We start from the raw sequence: 22,012 nt of genomic DNA, 5'->3' as shown, positions 1-22,012 counted from the left end.
TCCTTTATCTTGAGTGAAGATAACCTGATGTTCTCCAGGGTCTCCCTCTGTTTGCAGACATACTGTACATTGTCCATGGACTTTGAACTGGAAGCTTAAAGCATAACATTGTTTTGACTGCAGATCAGTTGGGAAATGTATTGGTGCCTTTCCATGGATAAAGACTCCTTTTTGGAGACAAATTGGCCAGATTTATCAGTCGTGCTAGATGTCGTCACATAATGTCAGTTGCTTGTTCTTTCTCATTAATGTTATTATGGACAACTACAACCTGATAATTAGCAGTAATTACCAGTGTAGTCTGCTAATGAACATTGGCGTATAGTCTCTTTCCTGACCATTTCTCCCCCCCCCAATCTAACCTCTGCCCTTAATGAGCTCACCCTGACCTCTACTGAACAGTCTGAACTGTAGTGGAGACTAGATACTTTTGTTAAGGAAGGGTGTGTCCTTTACTGGTGGTGCTTCCTTCTCACCTGGCCGCAAGCCAGGCCATGGCTTGTTTCCATGGAGATAACAGGTGCCTTATGTAACCACAGAGCCAGGAGGGGATGCCTCTGCACAGCTAGGGCCCTGACTTTTCCCCCAGGTTGGAACTTGACCATGAAAAACTCAGGACACTAGTAAGAGAGGGGTGAGGGCATGACAGACTGAGGGTGCTAAGAGGAAGAATAGCTCAGTCTCTAGACTGTAGTCGGTGTTGGGAGAACTCAGTAGAATGACCACAGTCACCATTGCAGCAGTGGAAAGAGAACATCCCGCTATTATGATGGGCTGTAGACGTTCTAATCACAGTCTGGAATGGGCGACAGTCTTGTGAGTGTAGTGGAATCAGCAGTGACTCAGGTCTGCAGTGTAGTGAGGAGCCTTCTGTGTGTAGACTGAGTGGCAGACAATAGGTTTAATCAGTGGGATTGGCTGAGTTACTCATCTGTCATCATTGAACCTTTTATCAATATTAATGAGAAATCCAATGAGTTAAAACATTGCCCCTCAATGTGTGTGTCATGTTCTCAGTCTGACTGTCCTTGACAGTGCATAAGTATAAGCTGGGGGACTGTGTTTCAGTAGTATTTGCCAAATGGGACATACTTTCTTTTAGTTGCCCATTTAAGCCTTCTGAAATGTAAAAAAAAAACATTTACATAGAACATTTGCATCTTTCCACTGCTGGATTAGACTGTTCTCCTGTATTTCTGCATGTCCCATCTAGTTTCCACTATATGGTTTCCTAGTCCTCTCAGCATGCTCAGTGGGTGTGTGTGTGTGTTGTGGTCAGGGCACAGAGGGCTTGTTTTAACTGGCGAGAACAGAGGCTAGAGGTGGCAGGAGAGGATGTATTTTAAGCCACAGCTGTTTTTTTTCTTCCCAGTAGCCACTGTTACTACTGTCAAAATACTTATTCTCCCCTGGTTTTCTTCCAAAAATACAGAGGTCCAGGCTTAGGCCCACAGCAACACTGAGGAGGTCTAGAAACAGGCAGATTGAAGTGCCCAGTCGTGAGAAAGGAGAACACGAGAGAGAGAGGCTGAAGGAGATTTGGAAAGGGGAGTTCCTCAGCAATTATCAATCTCTCAGGAATGCAGCCTCTACTCTTAGACAAGCTGCTGCATGGCTACAGTGTCCCAAAAGCACTCAGACTTGAACAGATTTGTGCTCGGCTCCACGTATTCCCCCTTACAGCAACAATGAACCTGAATGAGAGTAGCAGAGGGGTGGGATTAAAAACCTCATGATCGGTAGTAGTTATTACTGAAAACACTATGTATACTGAACAAAAATATAAACACAACATATAGTTTCATTTCATGAGCTGAAATAAAAGATCCCTGACATTTTCCATATACACAAAAAAGCGTTTCTCTCAAATTGTGTTCACAAATTTGTTTACATCCCTGTTAGTGAGCATTTCTCCTTTGCCAAGATAATCCATCCACCTGACAGGTGTGGCATATCAAGAAGCTGATTAAACAGCTTGATCATATACACAGGTGCACCTTGTGCTGAGGACAATAAAAGGCCACTCTGAAATGTGCAGTTTTGTCACACAACACAATGCCACAGAAGGCTCAAGTTTTAATGGAGCACGCAATTGTCATGCTGACTGCAGGAATGTCCACCAGAGCTGTTGCCAGATAATTGAATGTTCATTTCTCTACCATAAGCCACCAACTTCATTTTAGAGGATTTGGCAGTATGTCCAACTGGCCTCACAAACGCAGACCACGTGTAACCATGCCAGCCGTGGACCTCCACATCCGTCTTCTTCATCTGCGGGATCTTCTAAGACCAGACAGCTGATGAAACTGTAGGTTTGCACAACCGAAGAGTTTCTGCAGAAACTGTCTCAGGGATGCTTCTCTGCATGCTCGTCATCTTCACTAGGGTCTTGACCTGACTGCAGTTCGGCGTTGTAACCGACTTCAGTGGCCAAATGTTCAATACTGGCACACCGGAGAAGTGTGCTCTTCACAGATAAATCCCAGTTTCTACTGTACCGGGCAGGTTTGCTGATGTGAACATAGTGCCCATGGGGGCAGTGGGGTTATGTTATGGGCAGGCATAAGCTACAGACAACTAACACAATTGCATTTTATCTATGGCAATTTCAATGTGCAGAGATACCGTGATGAGATCCTGGAGGCCCATTGTCGTGCCATTCATTCGCCGCCATCCCCTCATGTTTCAGTATGGTAATGCACGGCCCCATGTCGCAAGGATCTGTACACAATTCCTGGAGGCTGAAAATGTCCCAGTTATTCCATGGTCTGCATACTCACCAGACATGTCACCCATTGAGCACGTTTGGGATGCTCTGGATCGACGTGTACGACAGTTCCCACCAATATCCAGAAACTTCGCACAGCCATTGAAGAGGAGTGGGACAACATTCCACAGGCCACAATCAACAGCCTGATCAACTCTATGTGAAGGTGATGTGCTCCGCTGCATTAGGCAAATGGTGGTCACCAGATGTATTTTTTTTTTTAAGTGCTTAAAACTTTTAATTCTGTTACCAGATCGGTAATGGAATTTCCAAAAAATTGGTAACAGAATTTCTGCAATTGAATTGGCTAAAGAGTTAAATCATAGTCACAAACCACTGTTGGGTTCACAAGTTTGAACAATACAGTAGAGTAAAGAAAAATAGAGTTCAGTATAGTAAACAGTAGCGCACACTAGAGTTGAGTACACTATAATGTACTGAACTCTATTCTACTGTGCTGTACTCTGATGTCCAAATTTGTGAAACATAGATGTCTATGATTAGTTCAGATTTGGTCCGGACCAACCAAATGTGCTCTTGTTTGGGGGAAGAGCTCATTAAAATAATAGCCAGTGTGTAGAATAATACCCAAGTATGCAAAGGAAGATATTGCTTATTTCTACATTTGCGTACCTATTCAGGACCCCATGAAGAGAATGCCATTCATATCCACAACTATGCATTTCTGCGTAGCACAGATAAGGGACCCATGATGAAATTTTGTTTCCGCTATTCTGTTAGTGGGAGTAAATCCACTTTACTTACTGTAGTTCAATAACCCTATTCTTTCTGCAGACACCATTGAATCTTAATTCGGACCAAAGATTACTGTTTTTTTGGAAAACGTGGACTCATAAAAAAAATTTTTTAAAAGTGAGGGAGATTTTACAGAAATTCTGTTAAACTTTGCATCTGCACAGTTCTTCCAGTCAATGTGTTTTTGTACAATGTTCTGTGTAAATTAAGTCTTCCTTGTACATAGTTGTATGGTTTGTTAAACTTTGAAATCAATGGTTTTTGTTTGGCATACATTTTAAGTGAAACATCTGAGTCTGCTGTGGAATTGCCCATATGTAACAAAAAATCTGTAAAAACAAAAATGTAAAGCAAAGTTACTTTTGTCCTCCAAAAAGGACAAAAGGATGGGCCCCCCCAAAATAGTACTAATAAAATAACAATGACCCTGATTCACTGTCGACGGACCTTATCTCACACTTCATTGGCATGTACTGTTGCATTTTTATCACTATCCTGATCCACACATCCTTTAATAGCAACAACAAAACGTACGTAAGGGATTTCCTCTCAAGAAAAATGCGTAGCTCTATACAGTATTCTTGAAATCCTGGCATTCAGCCTCTCTCTTTTGAAGGCCATATGTGTCTTATCAGATGTATTTCAATGTTTCCTCTTTTTCTAATGTTTTGCACAAAAAGTAAATGGGAAGACTAGGAACTGCCCAGAGCCATTTGCACAACATAACAAAATGTTTTAGAAACCACCACCCGCTGTTATTGCTTCATGTGACTATCCTTCTTAGGAAATTTAATTCATTGGATTATTCCAGTGTTCCCCTATAGTGGTGCCTCACCTATAGCAATCGACATACATAATGAATGCATGCACGTCTCTGGTTTAGAACGTGTATGGTGTTCTAAATTGACCTCTCTGTAGAATGCCCTTTATTTGAGTGCTGCTGCTCTCCTTTGTTTGATAACGGCTACAGAATAAAGGCACACCCTGATTTATGAAAGAACAGTAAAGCCACTTTCACACTAGTAAAATGTTAACACTCAATTATTATAGCAGCACCTCACATTATTTCACAAAGTGTTACTCTATTCAAAACTGTAGCTTATACTACCCTGGGGAGCCGTTGGGTTGGAGGGGATGCTGTACTGAGTCTGACTAGATCTTAAACTCTGCTCTGCCACTTTAAATCCTGGAGCGCAAACTCCTATATAAAGGTGAATGTGCTCCTGCTTAAACCAAGCTATACTCACTCTTTAAACAAAGGCATCTGTTTCACTGCCACACCCTTTTTGACTTGTCCCCACGGGCACATGTACCAGCCTGGTCTGCTTCTTCACTCTGAGTCACTTTTGCAACAACTCCTGTAGTGTAAACTTATTCCAACCCTCACTTACACAATACTTCATAAAGTATTCACGCCCCTTGACTTTTACAGTATTTTGTTGTTTCAAAGTGGGATAAACATTTAATTGTCATTTTGTTGTCAACGATCTACACAAAATACTCTAATGTGGAAGAAAAATTCTAACACTTGTTAAAAATAAATACAATCATTAAAATAAACTGCTAATATATCTTGAATAGATAAGTATTCAACTCCATGAGTCAATACATGTTAGAATCACCTTTTGCATCGATTTACAGTTGTGAATCTTTCTGGGTAAGTCTACAAGAGCTTTCCACACCTGGATTGTGCAACATTTGCCTATTTTCAGAATTCTTCAAGCGCTGTCAATTGGTTGTTGATCATTGCTAGACAACCTTCTTTTCACTGTCAATTAGGTTAGTGTTGTGGAGTAACTACAATGTTGTTGATCCATCCTCCACTTTCTCCTATCACAGCCATTAAACTGTAACTGTTTTAAAGTCACCATTGGCCTCATGGTGAAATCCCTGAGTGGTTTCCTTCCTCTCCAGCAACTGAGTTAGGACACCTGTATCTTTGTAATGACTGGGTGTATTGATACACCATCCAAAATGTCATTAATAACTTCACTATGCTCAAAGGGATATTCAATGTCTGCTTTTTTTTACCCATCTACCAATAGGTGCCCTTCTTTGCGAGGCATTGGAAAACCTCCCTGGTCTTTGTGGTTGAATCTGTTTGAAATTCACTGCTCCCTGCTCGACCTTACAATTATCTGTATGTGTGGGGTACAGAGATGAGATGGTCATTAGAAAATCATGTTAAATACTATTATTGCACACAGTGAGGCCATGCAACTTATTGTGTGACTTATTACTATTTAGGCTTGCCATGACAAAGGGGTGGAATACCTATTGACTCAAGACATTTCCGCTTTTCATTCCCCTTTGACGTTATGGGGTATTGTTTGTCACTGGCCTACACACAATCTTAATTTTAATCCATTTTAAATTCCGGCTGTAATGCAACAAAATGTGGAAAAAGAGTGAATACTTTCTGAAGGCACTGTATAGGTTGTGCTGTTGCGTTACACTGGTCTGTATATGTCTGCCATAGCAGGTTTGGTTAACCAAACCAAAGTCGCACAAACTGGTCCGTCTTTGCTGTGTTACATTTGAACCAGGAAATATACACCCTTCAATAGCTGGATTGGGATACTCGGGATGAGCTGCACTGCAGATGTTGGATATGTGGCCTGGTTTACGTACATAGTGGTGTGTGGGTCTGAGGGTTGCTTCAGGCAAAGCAGCTTTTCACTGCTTCACTCCCCAGGCTTCCTCATAAAACTGGAGACCTACAGATCCTATGGAATTGATGTGGGTCGATGACATACGGTAATGCAAACTGTCAGGGCCCTCACTGCTCCAAGATATCCAATCACAAGCCGTTCAGTTCTCAAAGAAGGGAGGCAAACACAACATTCTATCCGATACACTGTCTTGTAGTTACTGATGAGATATTTAGCTGCTGTTGTGCTGTGTAGGACTGTTCAGTAGACGTTTCTCCTGGCCAATGTGAAAGCACCACATCTATTGTGAGGGCAAAGTAAACAGCATGTCAGAGCACAGGTCTGCTCCAGCAGGATTGGGCTGGGCTGGAAAACCACAGGGGAGGCCAATGATTGCTCGTGTGTGTGGATGCAGGTAAATCAATAGCCACGTATTAATCAATGTTTATACCTTAAAGTCTCAAGGAACGTGTGATTTTTGTCCTTAACCCTCTTTTTTTTGTGTGTATTATTATGTGTGTATCATTTGCGTCAACACCCAGCCACCATTGAGCTGTGTGGTTTGGAGTACTATAATTACAGTGCCAATGAAGCAACTGTGTAATTTTGGCAGGGGCAACTTTGTGTGACAGAGTTTTGGTGTGTCCTGATTCTTAATTTGTGTGTGTGAGAAAGAGGGTCTCTATGGTAACGTCCCGACTAAAGTGTTCACAATAGTCCTAAGTGCTCTGTTGTATACTTAAGCAAACATGTATTTATCTAAGGATTGGTCATGACTGTACAGCAACAGCATTGTGATTAGATCCACTGGAACGATATACAATGTTGTCATTAATGATCTCTTATGTGCTAATGTGAATGCGGTTTAGACTTCTTACTTATAAACGCATAAGCTAGTGATGCGCGGGTCAGCTGTTTGTTCACCTGCACCCGCCCGCAATTGCTAAGAACCTATCCGCAACCGCCCGACCACAGTACCACAGTCAAAAGTGTGGACACACCTACTCATTCAAGGGTTTTTCTTACCTTTTTACTATTTTCTACATTGTAGAATAATGTTGAAGACATCAAAACGATGAAATAACATATGGAATCTGTCAAGGCAGTGCAAAGCTGTCATCAAGGCAAAGGGTGGCTACTTTGAAGAATCACAAATATCAAATATATTTGTAGTAACTTTTGGTTACTAGTACCAGTCCATTTTGTGACAAGGTAGGGCTGGTGACTACCTCAACCAGATTCATGAGGTATTCACCAGGAATGCATTTCAATTAACAGGTGTGCCTTGTTGAAAGTTAATTTGTGGAATTTATTTCCTTAATGCATTTGAGCCAGTCCGTTTTGTGACAAGGTAGGGGTGGTATACACAAGATGGCCCTATTTGGTGAAAGATCAAGTCCATATTATGGCTAGAACAGCTCAAATAAGCACAGAGAAACGACAGTCCATCATTGACTAACATTCATGTCTTAAAGTAATCTGTAAAATGTCAAGAACTTTGAACCAAATTGAAGATTTTTGGTTCCAACTGCTTTCTTTGTGAGATGCGGAGTAGGTGAACGGATGATCTCCGTATTTGTGGTTCCCACCGTGAAGCATGGAGTAGGAGGTGTGATGGTGCTTTGCTGGTGACACTGTCAGTGATTTATTTTGAATTCAAGGCACAATTAACCAGCATGGCTACCACAGCATTCTGCAGTGATACGCCATCCCAACTGGTTTGCCCTTAGTCCCACTATCATTTGTTTTTCAACAGGACAATGACCCAACACACCTTCAGGCTGTGTAAGGGCTATTTGACCAAGAAGGAGAGTGATAGAGTGCTGCATCAGATAACCTGGCCTCCACAATCACTCGACCTCAACCCAATTGAGATGATTTGGGATGAGTTGGACCGCAGAGTGAAGGAAAAGCAGCCACAAGTGTGCAGCATATGTGGGAACTCCCTCAAGACTGTTGGAAAAGCATTCCAGGTGGAGGTTGAGAGAATGCCAAGAGTGTGCAAAGGTTGGCTACTTTGAAGAATCTAAAATGCACTGCTCAAAAAAATAAAGGGAACACTAAAATAACACGTCCTAGATCTGAATGAATTAAATAATCTTAAACTTTTTTCTTTACATAGTTGAATGTGCTGACAACAAAATCACACAAAAATAATCAATGGAAATCCAATTTATCAACCCATGGAGGTCTGGATTTGGAGTCACACTCAAAATTTAAAGTGGAAAACCACACTACAGGCTGATCCAACGTTGATGTAATGTCCTTAAAACAAGTCAAAATGAGGCTCAGTAGTGTGTGGCCTCCACGTGCCTGTATGACCTCCCTACAACGCCTGGGCATGCTCCTGATGAGGTGGCGGATGGTCTCCTGAGGGATCTCCTCCCAGACCTGGACTAAAGCATCCGCCAACTCCTGGACAGTCTGTGGTGCAACGTGGCGTTGGTGGATGGAGCGAGACATGATGTCCCAGATGTGCTCAATTGGCTTCAGGTCTGGGGAACGGGCGGGCCAGTCCATAGCATCAATGCCTTCCTCTTGCAGGAACTGCTGACACTCCAGCCACATGAGGTCTAGCATCGTCTTGCATTAGGAGGAACCCAGGGCCAACCGCACCAGCATATGGTCTCACAAGGGGTCTGAGGATCTCATCTCGGTACCTAATGGCAGTCAGGCTACCTCTGGCGAGCACATGGAGGGCTGTGCGGCCCCCCAAAGAAATGCCACCCCACACCATGACTGACCCACCGCCAAACCGGTCATGCTGGAGGATGTTGCAGGCAGCAGAACGTTCTCCACGGCGTCTCCAGACTCTGTCACATGTGCTCCGTGTGAAACTGCTTTCATCTGTGAAGAGCACAGGGCGCCAGTGGCAAATTTGCCAATCTTGGTGTTCTCTGGCAAATGCCAAACGTCCTGCACGGTGTTGGGCTGTAAGCACAACCCCCACCTGTGGACGTCGGGCCCTCATACCATCCTCATGGAGTCTGTTTCTGACCGTTTGAGCAGACACATGCACATTTGTGGCCTGCTGGAGGTCATTTTGCAGGGCTCTGGCAGTGCTCCTCCTGCTCCTCCTTGCACAAAGGCGGAGGTAGCGGTCCTGCTGCTGGGTTGTTGCCCTCCTACGGCCTCCTCCACGTCTCCTGATGTACTGGCCTGTCTCCTGGTAGCGCCTCCATGCTCTGGACACTACGCTGACAGACACAGCAAACCTTCTTGCCACAGCTCGCATTGATGTGCAATCCTGGATGAGCTGCACTACCTGAGCCACTTGTGTGGGTTGTAGACTCCGTCTCATGCTACCACTAGAGTGAAAGCACCGCCAGCATTCAGCAGTGACCAAAACATCAGCCAGGAAGCATAGGAACTGAGAAGTGGTCTGTGGTCCCCACCTGCAGAACCACTCCTTTATTGGGGGTGTCTTGCTAATTGCCTATAATTTCCACCTTTTGTCTATTCCATTTGCACAACAGCATGTGAAATGTATTGTCAATCAGTGTTGCTTCCTAAGTGGACAGTTTGATTTCACAGAAGTGTGATTGACTTGGAGTTACATTGTGTTGTTTAAGTGTTCCCTTTTATTTTTTTGAGCAGTGTATATTTGTAGTAACAAAACACTTTTGTTACTACATGATTCCATATGTGTTATTTCATTAGTTTTGATTTCTTCACTATTATTCTATAATGTAGAAAATAGTAGAAAAACCCTTGAATGAGTAGGTGTGTCCAGACTTTTGAATGGTACTGTATATGTGATAAAGTGAAAATCTGAGGCCCGCCCCTGACCCTAACCCGCAAATATAGAAAATGCCCAGTCAGAGATGGCAGAACAATTTTTTGATAGGCATATGTTTCTTCATATAATTTCTAACATTTTGGTAGGCTATTTGTTGGTCAACTTGTCTATAATTAGATGCATGCAAATGCAGCTTCTCTTCTGTCATTACTTGTTACCCTAGAACAGGTATTCCCAAACTGGGGTACGCGTTGTCATTCACTTTATTTTTAAAGAAAGAAATATCTATATTCTGCACATTTTCAAACGTCCATTTATATTTTCTAACGGGGCTATACATTTGGGTGAGGTTTTTTCTCACCTGAGTAGCCTCGTTTCACTGCCAAAAATAACATTTAAACCATCTAGTGTTCAGCGAAATAACACAATGTTAAATACAGGTAGCCTAGTCAAATAATTAACATCCAATCACATTAACCGTTACACTCTCGCGGGAATTCCACTAACGGTCCGTATGTAGCCAAACATAGCTGCTGCTCATTCCGTTTGCTTGAATATTGATAAATGGTTAAAAAAAAAGTAAGGCCCATGTCCATAGAGACACATACCAGCTCTACTGGTAGTACTGCTACTACCAGCTCTACTGCACCTGTCGACGACAAGTTGTTCTGCTTCCACGAGCACATCCAATGCTAACATCAGTCATTCTACATTTGATGTTAGCCCAGCTAGCATGGACACTGACAGTTGTGAATCTGATGCAGCCGAAGATCTACTGCCCCCATACCCGGGAAAGCACCGAACAACAGACAGGGACGTTGGACCATCTAAGAGGCGCAAATATGATGAGAACTACATTGATTTGGGGTTCACTTGTATTGGGAGGAGTGCCTTTCCTTAGCCACAGTGTGTTATATGTGCAAAAGTACTCTCTCACAACTTGATTAAGCCTTTAAGCAAAACATGCCAATTTGAAAAATAAGCCACAGGAGTTTTTTGTGCGAGAATTAAGATGACTTTTGAGTAGTAAGACTTGTATAAAAGCAACAAATACCATTAATAAGGGGCTAGAAGCGTCTTGTCAAAACTGTTCGCTGCTCTGGCACCCCAATGGTGGAACAAGCTCCCTCACGACGCCAGGACAGCGGAGTCAATCACCACCTTCCGGAGACACCTGAAACCCCACCTCTTTAAGGAATACCTAGGATAGGATAAAGTAATCCTTCTAACCCCCCCCTAAAAGATTTAGATGCACTATTGTAAAGTGGTTGTTCCACTGGATATCATAAGGTGACTGCACCAATTTGTAAGTTGCTCTGGATAAGAGCGTCTGCTAAATGACTTAAATGTAAATGTTGTATGGTGAGCTACCAAGTGGCTAGGACAGGCAAGCCCCATACTATTGTGGAGGACTTAATTCTTCCTGCTGCTGTGGATATGGCTGGGGGAAAAGACAAAAAAAAACTATACAATGTCTTCATCAAACAACACTGTTTCACGATGCATCAGTGACATGGCAGGAGATGTTTTGAAACAATTACTGCTTTGCATACAAGGCAGTGAATTTTATGCGTTACAGCTGGATGAGTCAACAGACGTGGCGGGCCAGGCACAGCTCCTGGTATATGTCCGTTATGTTTATGGGGGTCAACCAGGACAACAGGAGAGGATATTTTTAAAGTACTGGACAGCTTTGTGACATCAAATGGACTTTGGTGGTCAAGATGTGTTGTTATCTGTACTGATGGCGCAGAAGCCATGACAGGGAGACATAGTGGAGTGGTAACGCACGTGCAAGCAGTTGCTCCTGACGCCACTTGGGTACATTGCAGCATCCACCGAGAGGCTCTTGCTGCCAAGGGAATGCCTGACAGCTTGAAAGATGTGTTGGACACTACAGTGAAAGTGGTTAACTTTGTTAACGCAAGGCCCCTGAACTCATGTATTTTCTGCACTTTGCAACGATATGGGCAGCGACCATGTAACGCTTTTACAACTTACAGAAGTGCACTGGTTATCAAAGGGCAAAGTATTGAGAAATTTTTTGGAATTTAGAGATGAGCTTAAAGTTGTCTTTACTGACTATAATTTTCACTTGTCTGACCGCTGGCATGATGACGAGTTTCTCACATGACTGGCCTATCTGGGTGATGTTTTTTCTCGTCTGAATGATCTGAATCTAGGATTACAGGGACTCTCCAACTATATTCAATGTGCGGGACAAAATTGAGGCTATGATTTAAGAAGTTTGAGCTCTTCTCTGTCTGCCTTAACAAGGACAACACCCAGGTCCTTCCATCATTGTATGATTGATTTATTATTTTTTTTGTGTGCAAATGAACTCAAGCTTATGGACAATGTCCAATGTGATATAGCGAAGCATGAGTGAGTTGGGTGCGCAATTACGCAGGTACTTTCCCGAAACGGATGGCACAAACAACTGGATACGTTATCCCTTTCATGCCCTGCCTCCACTTATCGATATCAGAACAAGAGAGCCTCATCGAAATTGAATTTAATCAGAAGCCACTGCCAGATTTCTGGATTGGGCTGCACTCAGAGCATCCTACCTTGGAAAACCGTGCTGTTAAGACACTGATGCCCTTTGCAACATGCCCTTTGCAACCACTTACCTATGTGAGAGTGGATTCTCAGCCCTCACTAGCATGAAAAATAAATACAGGCACAGACTGTGGAAAATGATTTAAAACTGAGCCTCTCTCCAATACAACCCAACATTGCACAGTTAGGCGCATACTGTCAAGCACACCCTTCTCATTAACCAGTGGTGAGTTATTCACAATTTTCGATTTACAAATAAGGTTTTATGTAAGATGGTTAAATAAAGAGCTAAATTATTATTTGTGCCTTGGTCCTATAAGAGCTCTTTGTCACAACCTGGCTTGTGGGAAGTGACATACTCATTCTTAAGTTTAATAAATGTATAGTGTGTGTGTGGCAGGTTTACAATGATGCAAAAAACAACATTTGAGAGGGCGCTGACCCTGGTGCTAGAGGGGGTACGCAGCTGGAGGTTGAATGTTTAAAGGGGTACGGGACTATAAAAAGTTTGCGAACCACTGCCGTAGAAGACTAAAACTCTTGCTCACCAGAATGTCATAAATCAATAGAATGCTTCAATGTAGTTGACGTCGCTAAGGTTTCTCTTTCCTCTTTCATATCTGCTTCTCTCGGCCAGCAAAGACGTTTAGGGACCAGGGAGAAAATGCAATATCAAACAAAACGTGAAAGATTTGACCAGTTTAAAGGGATATTTCCTTTTTTTATTTCCCATTTTAGACCTCATTTCCACTTACTTTCAGTGTTAAAGCATCATCCAGACAGTTATGGTCAGAGTTCCATTCCTGAGATTTCTTTGGCTGGCTTAGTTGCTTGCATGAGCCATGCAGTGGCCAGACTCACCCCCCCCCAAACTAAAGTTTTTCTAAACATCCCCACAAACTCGGAACTGGTGGTGTAAATGTGAAAAATCTGAGAGAAATTCAAGCCAATGTTGACCGAAATTGAATGTCTGTGCTGTTCAGATTTGGACTTGATAATGCCAACCAAAGACACTGATGATGTCGATCACAGCACAACAGTCTGTGTGACAGATCATGCAGATCTCCTAGCCCTTATCAACCCAGGAGTAATTGAAATGTTTTTCCATGTCCCTAAGATCAACTTAAAATAGCGACCATGCCCAGCTGTACCAAGCGGGCAGCTGTCCATAGAGGAAGTAAACATTTGAAATTGAAGTTATAAATAATGTATACATATCAATTTTAATGTATTTTCTGTTTCATATAATGATCCCTTGTTGATATTTTCCCCTGTTCCATAGTAAATATTGTCTTGTTGCATTTCGCATTGTGATGGAATGGGCACTCAAGGGAGTAGCTTAGAAAAGGTACCAGACAGTATTACTCGTCATGCGTCGTTGAGGCCATCCGTAGAAACTATCCTTTACCTTCAGGAGTATACATTGGATTCAAGGAGTCTGAGGACGCACACCTCCTTCTCTGAACCACTTGATTCTGAAGAATGTATGAAGACTGAACTTGGTGTCATTACATGTTATTACACAACATGGCTGTAACCATGTAAATACAAGGTGTATAACTGGCTATGTGTATGTGAACAACAAAGTTACTTGTTCTTCAACATGTTCCCAAATAAAAGCTTGTTTTTATGAGACACAAACATGTTCCCAAATAAAGACGCACTGTGCAGGTATGTGTTTTTGACAATACATTAGTAATATAAAGGTGTTGACACAACACATACAACTAATAGAAAAAAAACACTTTTGAATAAGTTAAAGAACATATAAACATGTTATATCCCTACAAACGCACACAAGGGGGTACTTAAGGGGTACTCCGGGCAGAGCAAAATTCATTTGGTGGTACAGTAACCAACAACAAAAAACCCGACAACTCATCCAGAACGCCGCAGCCCGTCTGGTGTTCAACCTTCCCAAGTTCTCTCACGTCACCCCGCTCCTCCGCACACTCCACTGGCTTCCAGTTGAAGCTCGCATCTGCTACAAATCAAATCAAATGTATTTATATAGCCCTTCTTACATCAGCTGATATCTCAAAGTGCTGTACAGAAACCCAGCCGAAAACCCCAAACAGCAAGTAATGCAGGTGTAGAAGCACGGTGGCTAGGAAAAACTCCCTAGAAAGGCCAAAACCTAGGAAGAAACCTAGAGAGGAACCAGGCTATGAGGGGTGGCCAGTCCTCTTCTGGCTGTGCCGGGTGGAGATTATAACAGCACATGGCCTAGATGTTCAAATGTTCATAAATGACCAGCATGGTCAAATAATTATAATCATAGTAGTTGTCGAGGGTGTAACAAGTCAGTAACACAAGAGTAACTGTCAGTTGGCTTTTTCATAGCCGATCTTTGAGAGTATCTCTACCGCTCCTGCTGTCTCTAGAGAGTTGAAAACAGCAGGTCTGGGACAGGTAGCACGTCCGGTGAACAGGTCAGGGTTCCAGCAGGTCTGGGACCGGTAGAATGTCCGGTGAACAGGTCAGGGTTCCATAGCCGCAGGCAGAACAGTTGGAACTGGAGCAGCAGCACGGCCAGGTGAACTGGGGACAGCAAGGAGTCATCAGGCCAGGTAGTCCTGAGGCATGGTCCTAGGGCTCAGGTCCTCCGAGAGAGAGAATTAGAGAGCATATTTAAATTCACACAGGACACCGGAAAAGACGAGAAATACTCCAGATGTGACAGACTGACCCTAGCCCCCCGACACAAACTACTGCAGCATAAATACTGGAGGCTGAGACAGGAGGGGTCAGGAGACACTGACCCCTACAAGACCATGGTATTCTGCGGTTGGTGTGTTTTGTAATGATTTAAGTGACCATTGTGCTGTTGTTGCTATTAGAAATACTAAGATTCCTAAGACTAACCCACGTTTTATTCGTAAGAGAAATCTGAAGTGTTTTAATGAGCAGGCTTTCTTTCATGATTTCTTTTATTTTGACTGGAGCAAGATTGAGTTTATCCCTGATGTGGAAACTGCCTGGAAATTCTTTCATGATGGTTTTCTCCAAATAGTAAACAGACATGCTCCATTCCGCAGGTTCAGGGTTAAAGGGAGGGATAATCCATGGTTTTCTTCTGAGCTGTCTTGCATTGTTCACGACCGTAATCTAGCCTGGGCTAAAGCAAGGAAATCGTGTTCTGATGCTGATTGGCTTGTTTTTAGGCAGTTACTAAACAAGTGTTCTTTTCTTCTTAGGAAGGCCAAGTCTGAATGTTTTATGTCTGTTACCACTGATAACCTGAATGACCCTAGAAAGTTTTGGAAGGCTATTAAGTCTATGTCTGGTAACAGTAATGCTAATGAATTACCGCCATGTGTTTTGAAGGACTCTTTTGCTGTATATGACAAAACTGAAATGCTGAATTGTTTCAATGAGCACTTTGTATCATCTGGTAGGCTGTTTGATTCAGTGTCCTCTGTCTCTGTACAACCTTGTGTGGATGAACCAGTGAGAGCTGGTCAAACTTTTAGCTTTTTGCCATTCTCAGTGCAGGTGGTACATAAAGCCCTGAAATCCTTAGATCAGAGAAAGCCTGCAGGTCCTGATCTTTTGGATCCCTGCTTTTTAAATCTGGCAGCTGATTTCATAGCTGAACCACTTACATATCTGTTTAATCTAACCCTGGAATGTAATGAAATTCCAAAGATCTGGAAATCAGCATTTGTCCTGCCACTTTTAAAAGGGGGAGGTCCAACTCTTAAATAATTATAGGCCAATCTCAAAGCTTTCACCACTGGTGAAAATACTTGAAAACCTTGTGAGTGAACAGCTAAAATTGTTTTTATTTACTAGCTCTATTTTATCAATGTACCAATCGGGTTTCAGGAAGAAGCATAGCACAATTACAGCAGCCATGAAGGTTTTAAATGATATCACTGAAGCTCTTGACAAAAAACAGCATTGTGTCTCACTTTTTATTGATCTCTCTAAGGCTTTTGATACAGTTGATCATGCTATACTAAGGCAGAGATTGTCGAGTGTAGGTCTTTCACAGCATGCAGTTGCATGGTTTGTTAACTATCTGTCTGATAGAACTCAGTGCACTCAATTTGATGGGCTTAGGTCTGTTAAATTGTCTGTCTTTAATGGTGTGCCCCAAGGGTCTGTACTTGGTTCTCTCTTATTCACTATTTATATAAATAATTTAGACAAAAATGTCCAAAATGCACAACTTCATTTTTATGCTGATTATACTGTTATTTACTGTTGTGCCTCATCTCTTACAAAAGCTTTCCAGAACTTGCAAACTGCTTTTTATACTGTTCAACATACCTTGTGTCAATTGAAGCTTATCCTCAATACTGACTAAACTAATGGTGTTTTCTAAAGCAAGAAATAGACCTCTGAACTTTTCACCTATTACTACCTGTCAGGGCAAGGAGATTGAGGTTGTAACCTCATATAAATATCTTGGAATTTTGATTGATGATGGCCTCTCTTTTTAAAATGCATATTCAACAATTTACAAAAAAATTGCAGCTGAAATTAGGATTTTATTTTAGGAATAAGGCTTGTTTTTCTTTTGAAGCCAGAAGGAGGCTAGTATCAGCTACATTTATGCCTTTACTAGACTATGGGGATATTTTATATATGAATGCTTCCGCTCAGTGTTTGAGATCAATTGACACCCTTTACCATGGCACTTTGAGATTTATTTTAAACTGCAAAACCCTGACGCACCACTGCACTTTGTATACCAGGGTTGGCTGGCCTTCTCTAGTCACTCGTAGGCTCAGTCACTGGTATACTTTTATTTACAAAGCCATTTTGGGTTTACTACCTTTTTATATGGGCATTTTTATTGTTCAGAAATGTGGTGGGTACTCTCTTCGTTCGCGGGACTTTATCTTGCTAACTGTTCCGAACTGAATTTGGTAAAAGGGCTTTTATGTACTCTGTGCCATCGTCTTGGAAAGCCTTACAAAATACTTTTAAACTGGAAGAACTTGTCCCGATTGGTATTTTTAAATCACTGATGAATGATCATGAGACTGATTCCCTGACCTGTCAATGTTTTTAATTTGCTGTTTTTGATTTTGTTATACTCTTGTGAATTCTATGGTTTTTACTAGATTACTTGTAGTATTTCATGTTGTTTGTCTGTAATTTTTGTAATGACTTGGCGCTGCCTATCTTGGCCAGGACGCTCTTGAAAAGGAGATTTTAAATCTCAATGAGACCTTCCTGGTTAAATAAAATAAATAAATAAAATAAATGGTGCTTGCCTAGGGAGCTGTGAGGGGAACGGCACCTCCGTACCTTCAGGCTCTGATCAGGCCCTACACCCAAACAAGGGCACTGCATTCATCCACCTCTGGCCTGCTGGCCCCCCTACCTCTGAGGAAGCACAGTTCCCGCTCAGCCCAGTCAAAACTGTTCGCTGCTCTGGCACCCCAATGGTGGAACAAGCTCCCTCACGATGCCAGGACAGCGGCGTCAATCACCACCTTCCGGAGACACCTGAAACCCCACCTCTTTAAGGGATAGGATAAAGTAATCCTTCTAACCCCCCCCCCCCCCCAAAAAAAGATATAGATGTACTATTGTAGCGGTTGTTCCACTACAATATGATGTAAATGTAATGCACTACTAGGGATAGTCTACATGTCCCTAGCTAGGACAGGGGTAGTCTACATGTCCCTAGCTAGGACAGGGATAGTCTACATGTCCCTAGCTAGGGACATCTAGGCTGTCCGTATCCCTGTCATAGCTAGGGACATCTAGGCTATCCGTATCCCTGTCATAGCTAGGGACATCTAGGCTATCCGTATCCCTGTCATAGCTAGGGACATCTAGGCTATCCGTATCCCTGTCATAGCTAGGGACATCTAGGCTATCCGTATCCTTATCTCTGTCATAGCTAGGGACATCTAGGCTATCCGTATCCCTGTCATAGCTAGGGACATCTAGGCTATCCGTATCCCTGTCATAGCTAGGGACATCTAGGCTATCCGTATCCCTGTCATAGCTAGGGACATCTAGGCTATCCGTATCCCTGTCATAGCTAGGGACATCTAGGCTATCCGTATCCCTGTCATAGCTAGGGACATCTAGGCTATCCGTATCCCTGTCATAGCTAGGGACATCTAGGCTATCCGTATCCCTGTCATAGCTAGGGACATCTAGGCTAGCCGTATCCTTATCTCTGACACAGCTAGTGCAATGCTGCTTGTTTTCTTTATCCGCTGTTGACAAGTGAGACATGACATGCCAACTCTGGAGCGTCATACTTGTTGCTCGTGCAAGCGGAACAACACTGGCAACATACTTCTGCTGAAATAGTTAGTCCTATATCACATTTTTCTACAGGCCCCCAGAAAACGTAATCGTCTGTAGAATTTTATTTGGAGTCATTTTGAAGCACGTTTTTGGTGAGTCTCACCTCTACCACTATTTGGCTCATGCAAGCAACTAAGCCAGACGAGACACATCTCAGGAATGGAACTTTGAACAAAACAACTGTCTGGATGATGCTTCAACACTAAAAGTAAACACAAAAAAATGAAATATCCCTTTAAGGAAATGAAAAGCTGTTAAAACGACCCAACATGATTTTTTTTTTTTTTTAATTTATAAGATCTCAGTTCGGCTTGGATGCATATTTTTATGTGGTTGAAATACTATCAGATTTTATTATGCTGATAAAGAGGGCACCTTTACAGACGATCCTAACCACTCATTCATTCTCTCAAGATGCTGAAAGAAATAAATATTTCTCCACTCCTGTTCCTGAGTCAAAATGTACATTTTTGTTGTGTAATTTTATGGTAAGAAATGGGTATTTCTGCAGGAGTTCATATTACATTAGGCTATCTGAGAGGTTATAGACCAAGAGTCAGTGTCCAGATTTCAGTTAGGCTACTACTCCATTTAACCCATCTGAACAATACAGTTCCCTTGACGTGCCATTTTAAAGTCTCTGTCTTGTGACTGTCTAATTTCTATAGCACCTCACAATCACACATAACTTAACAGTGCTGGCTAACATCATCTCTTACCACTTCACCAAATCTTTCCCAACATTAGACTACTGTCCTGGCTCTCGCTTCTATTTATTTTCAACCCTCTATTTTGCAGCTTTTCTCCAGCATTGTCCTTTTTGCCTCAGTGGATCGACGTTAACTTTTTCTGCCCAAGTTCCCAAATGCATTTGGCAATTTGTGTCTGTTTGGCGCGCTACATTTAGGCCCTAAAGCTTAGGCTACGCACTAATGCCATATAAAAATAATGAAAGAAACACCTCAATGTAGCCTATAGATAAGAATTATGGATTTTTTTTATGCATAGTTTTCTCTTTTCAACCTGCCAGCCCTGCGGATATGAGTCAAACCACGCATCATTAGCATGAGCCTTTGTCAGACCTAACTTCATCTTGTGCAATGTGTGTAGATAATTTTGAGAAACAGAAAGACATTGGTTAAGGAGGTCAGTTCCTTGCGACAAGACTGAACTGAGTCAGGTGGGCGGTCCTCCACTGTATCCCAGGTTGCTTTGCGTCTCCCAGGAGACGTCGGACCCCCAAAGTGTTCGACAGCCATCCCATCTCTTCACTGCATCTGCACATTGTCAAATGTAGCCACTGCTTAGATTAACGGATGTCACTCATCCCTAAATTACTGTAATTTGCATTGAGAGAAACACAGGGCTCACTGCAGATGGATGAAAGGGGATGGGACTTTTCACTAAAGGATACCCACTTTACTGGCCTTGTTGGCCTTTCACTGCAACTCAAAGTATGGCTTCTGAGTCTCATGTACTCTCTCTGTGATGTTTTCTTATGAGAAACATTTACACTCATGAGCTCCTCTCCAGCTATCCTCTTGATTCTTTCACAGACCATGCATGGGAAAGTCCCCTCATTTCCGATTAGACAATCATGTGATATGAACTTGTATATGTCTCTTGACATTGCTTGTGAAATTCCCTGCTGGGGATGGCAGAGCCAAGCCGAGCCTGAGCAGTATTGTCTGTGGTGTTAGTTCAGTGATGGTCACTGTCTGGGTGGGTGGGGATGAGATGTTTACCCATATTCCTCCATTTAAGAGCAGTTGGAGGTTCCAGTGGTTGAATGCTGACGTTCCTCCAGGAAATTGGAGTGATTAACGGTTCATTTCTGACCAGTGTGAGGGGCGTCTGGCTGCCTGCGTCTGCCTACAATCATTTTAGTGTGTTATAGCCAAACCAGGGCCTTAATTACAGTACACCACTTCTCATTCCAGATCCTCAATACTTTATAACAGAGTGCTGTTAGAGAAGAGACCATTTTATGATCATTTTGAAACCCATCTTAGAGGGATTAGAGGCCTAAAGGCTCCTGGACATTTTGCTATTAAGGTACAGGGACATCTTGCCAAGTGATTTGGGGGACTTATGTGTTGGTTTCATGTCTCAAGCACACATTCTATCTGAAGAATTGAGATTTGGCTGATGTGCTTTGCATGTAACTTGGCTGGAGTCCCCAATCCTAGCCGCCAATCGGTTATAGTGAACTCCTTTGCCGCCTCCAAACCATCATCACATACGATAAAGCCCAAGGGTTGGGAGAGATTCTCTAATGCTTCCCAAATCATAGCTTGTATGGCGATGAGTGTCAAATAAAATCCTCAGCTGGAGTGAACCCAACACAATGGGTCCCCAGGAGCGAGGTTGTGAAACCTGTCTTAGAGGAAAGAAGTTTGACAGGAAGGAGGAGGGGGGGGTGAGCTCATTGTATTGGTGTTGTTGAGAGGAAGCCAAAGAGAGACCATAACAGAGCGAGGAAAAAGTGAGCTAGTTTTGGAGATGGATGCTGTCAGTTGTCTGGTATTATGCTGGAGTACATGTGTATATGTTTGTTTAGTGTCTGTGGGTATGTTTGTGTGGCTTCGGGTGGGGCACTGAATTATGACTACATGTTCAGGAATGAAGAGGGCGGTGCCAGTTCTTTGCAGAGGCAGTGAAGTTTGGTTGAGAGGCAGGGCAGGAGGGGGTTGAGTGGGCTGGGCTCTGAGCTTCCCCACACCCTAACATTGAGAGAAGGGCATGATCAAATGTGTTGAAGTAAATTGAAACCAATGGTGCAATGCTTGTGTGCAATTGATGTAGCAATGGTGAAGTATTTATACAAAGGTTTTTCCTCAATGAGTGGAATTGCTAGTATTGTGTTATATTAATATGGTGGTGTTTGTCTAATTGACTCCTCTTTTCTCCATCTCCTTTCTCTCTCTCTCTCTCTCTCTCTCTCTCTCTCTCTCTCTCTCTCTCTCTCTCTCTCTCTCTCTCTCTCTCTCAGGGAGTAAGTCCAGTGTGAGGTGGGATGTCTAGCCGTGAATCTGTGGGGGACCTGATCCCCCAGGACCTGGCGGAGGTATTTGCCCATGAGAGGCTCACCAAAGGGGGCCGAAGGAAGAAACGTCGGGGCTCCCTGGGCCGGGCATTCGGCTGGCTCAAAGGGAAGAAGAAGAAGGACGTCAATGCCAATGGACAGAGCCAGGACTTTAATCCGGGCCGGCCGATGACAGGCAAGACCTTCACACAGGGCCACAGCCATGGTAA

The 22,012-nt window shown here is 42.8% G+C and overlaps 1 protein-coding gene across 4 annotated transcripts in view; it reads left to right on the top strand.

Moving 5' to 3' along the window:
• LOC106610882 (uncharacterized protein KIAA1522 homolog) overlaps positions 1–22,012 on the top strand; it is a 42,048-nt gene that overhangs the window by 2,168 nt on the left and 17,868 nt on the right. For 3 of the 4 annotated variants that reach the window (XM_014210535.2, XM_014210533.2, XM_045723437.1), the window contains exon 2: positions 21,750–22,008. In XM_014210535.2, the coding sequence (XP_014066010.2) occupies positions 21,774–22,008 (235 nt within the window). In that variant the 5' untranslated portion in view covers positions 21,750–21,773. Of the gene's footprint in view, positions 1–21,522; positions 21,568–21,749; positions 22,009–22,012 lie in introns of those variants that run through there. The other variant, XM_014210534.2, reaches the window with a different exon arrangement.

The sequence above is a fragment of the Salmo salar genome, chromosome ssa09, assembly GCF_905237065.1.
Source record: "Salmo salar chromosome ssa09, Ssal_v3.1, whole genome shotgun sequence".
In the NCBI taxonomy this organism is placed as follows: domain Eukaryota; kingdom Metazoa; phylum Chordata; class Actinopteri; order Salmoniformes; family Salmonidae; genus Salmo; species Salmo salar.
The sequence above is the reverse complement of the archived record's forward strand: the minus strand, read 5'-3'. Positions and strand labels throughout refer to the sequence as shown.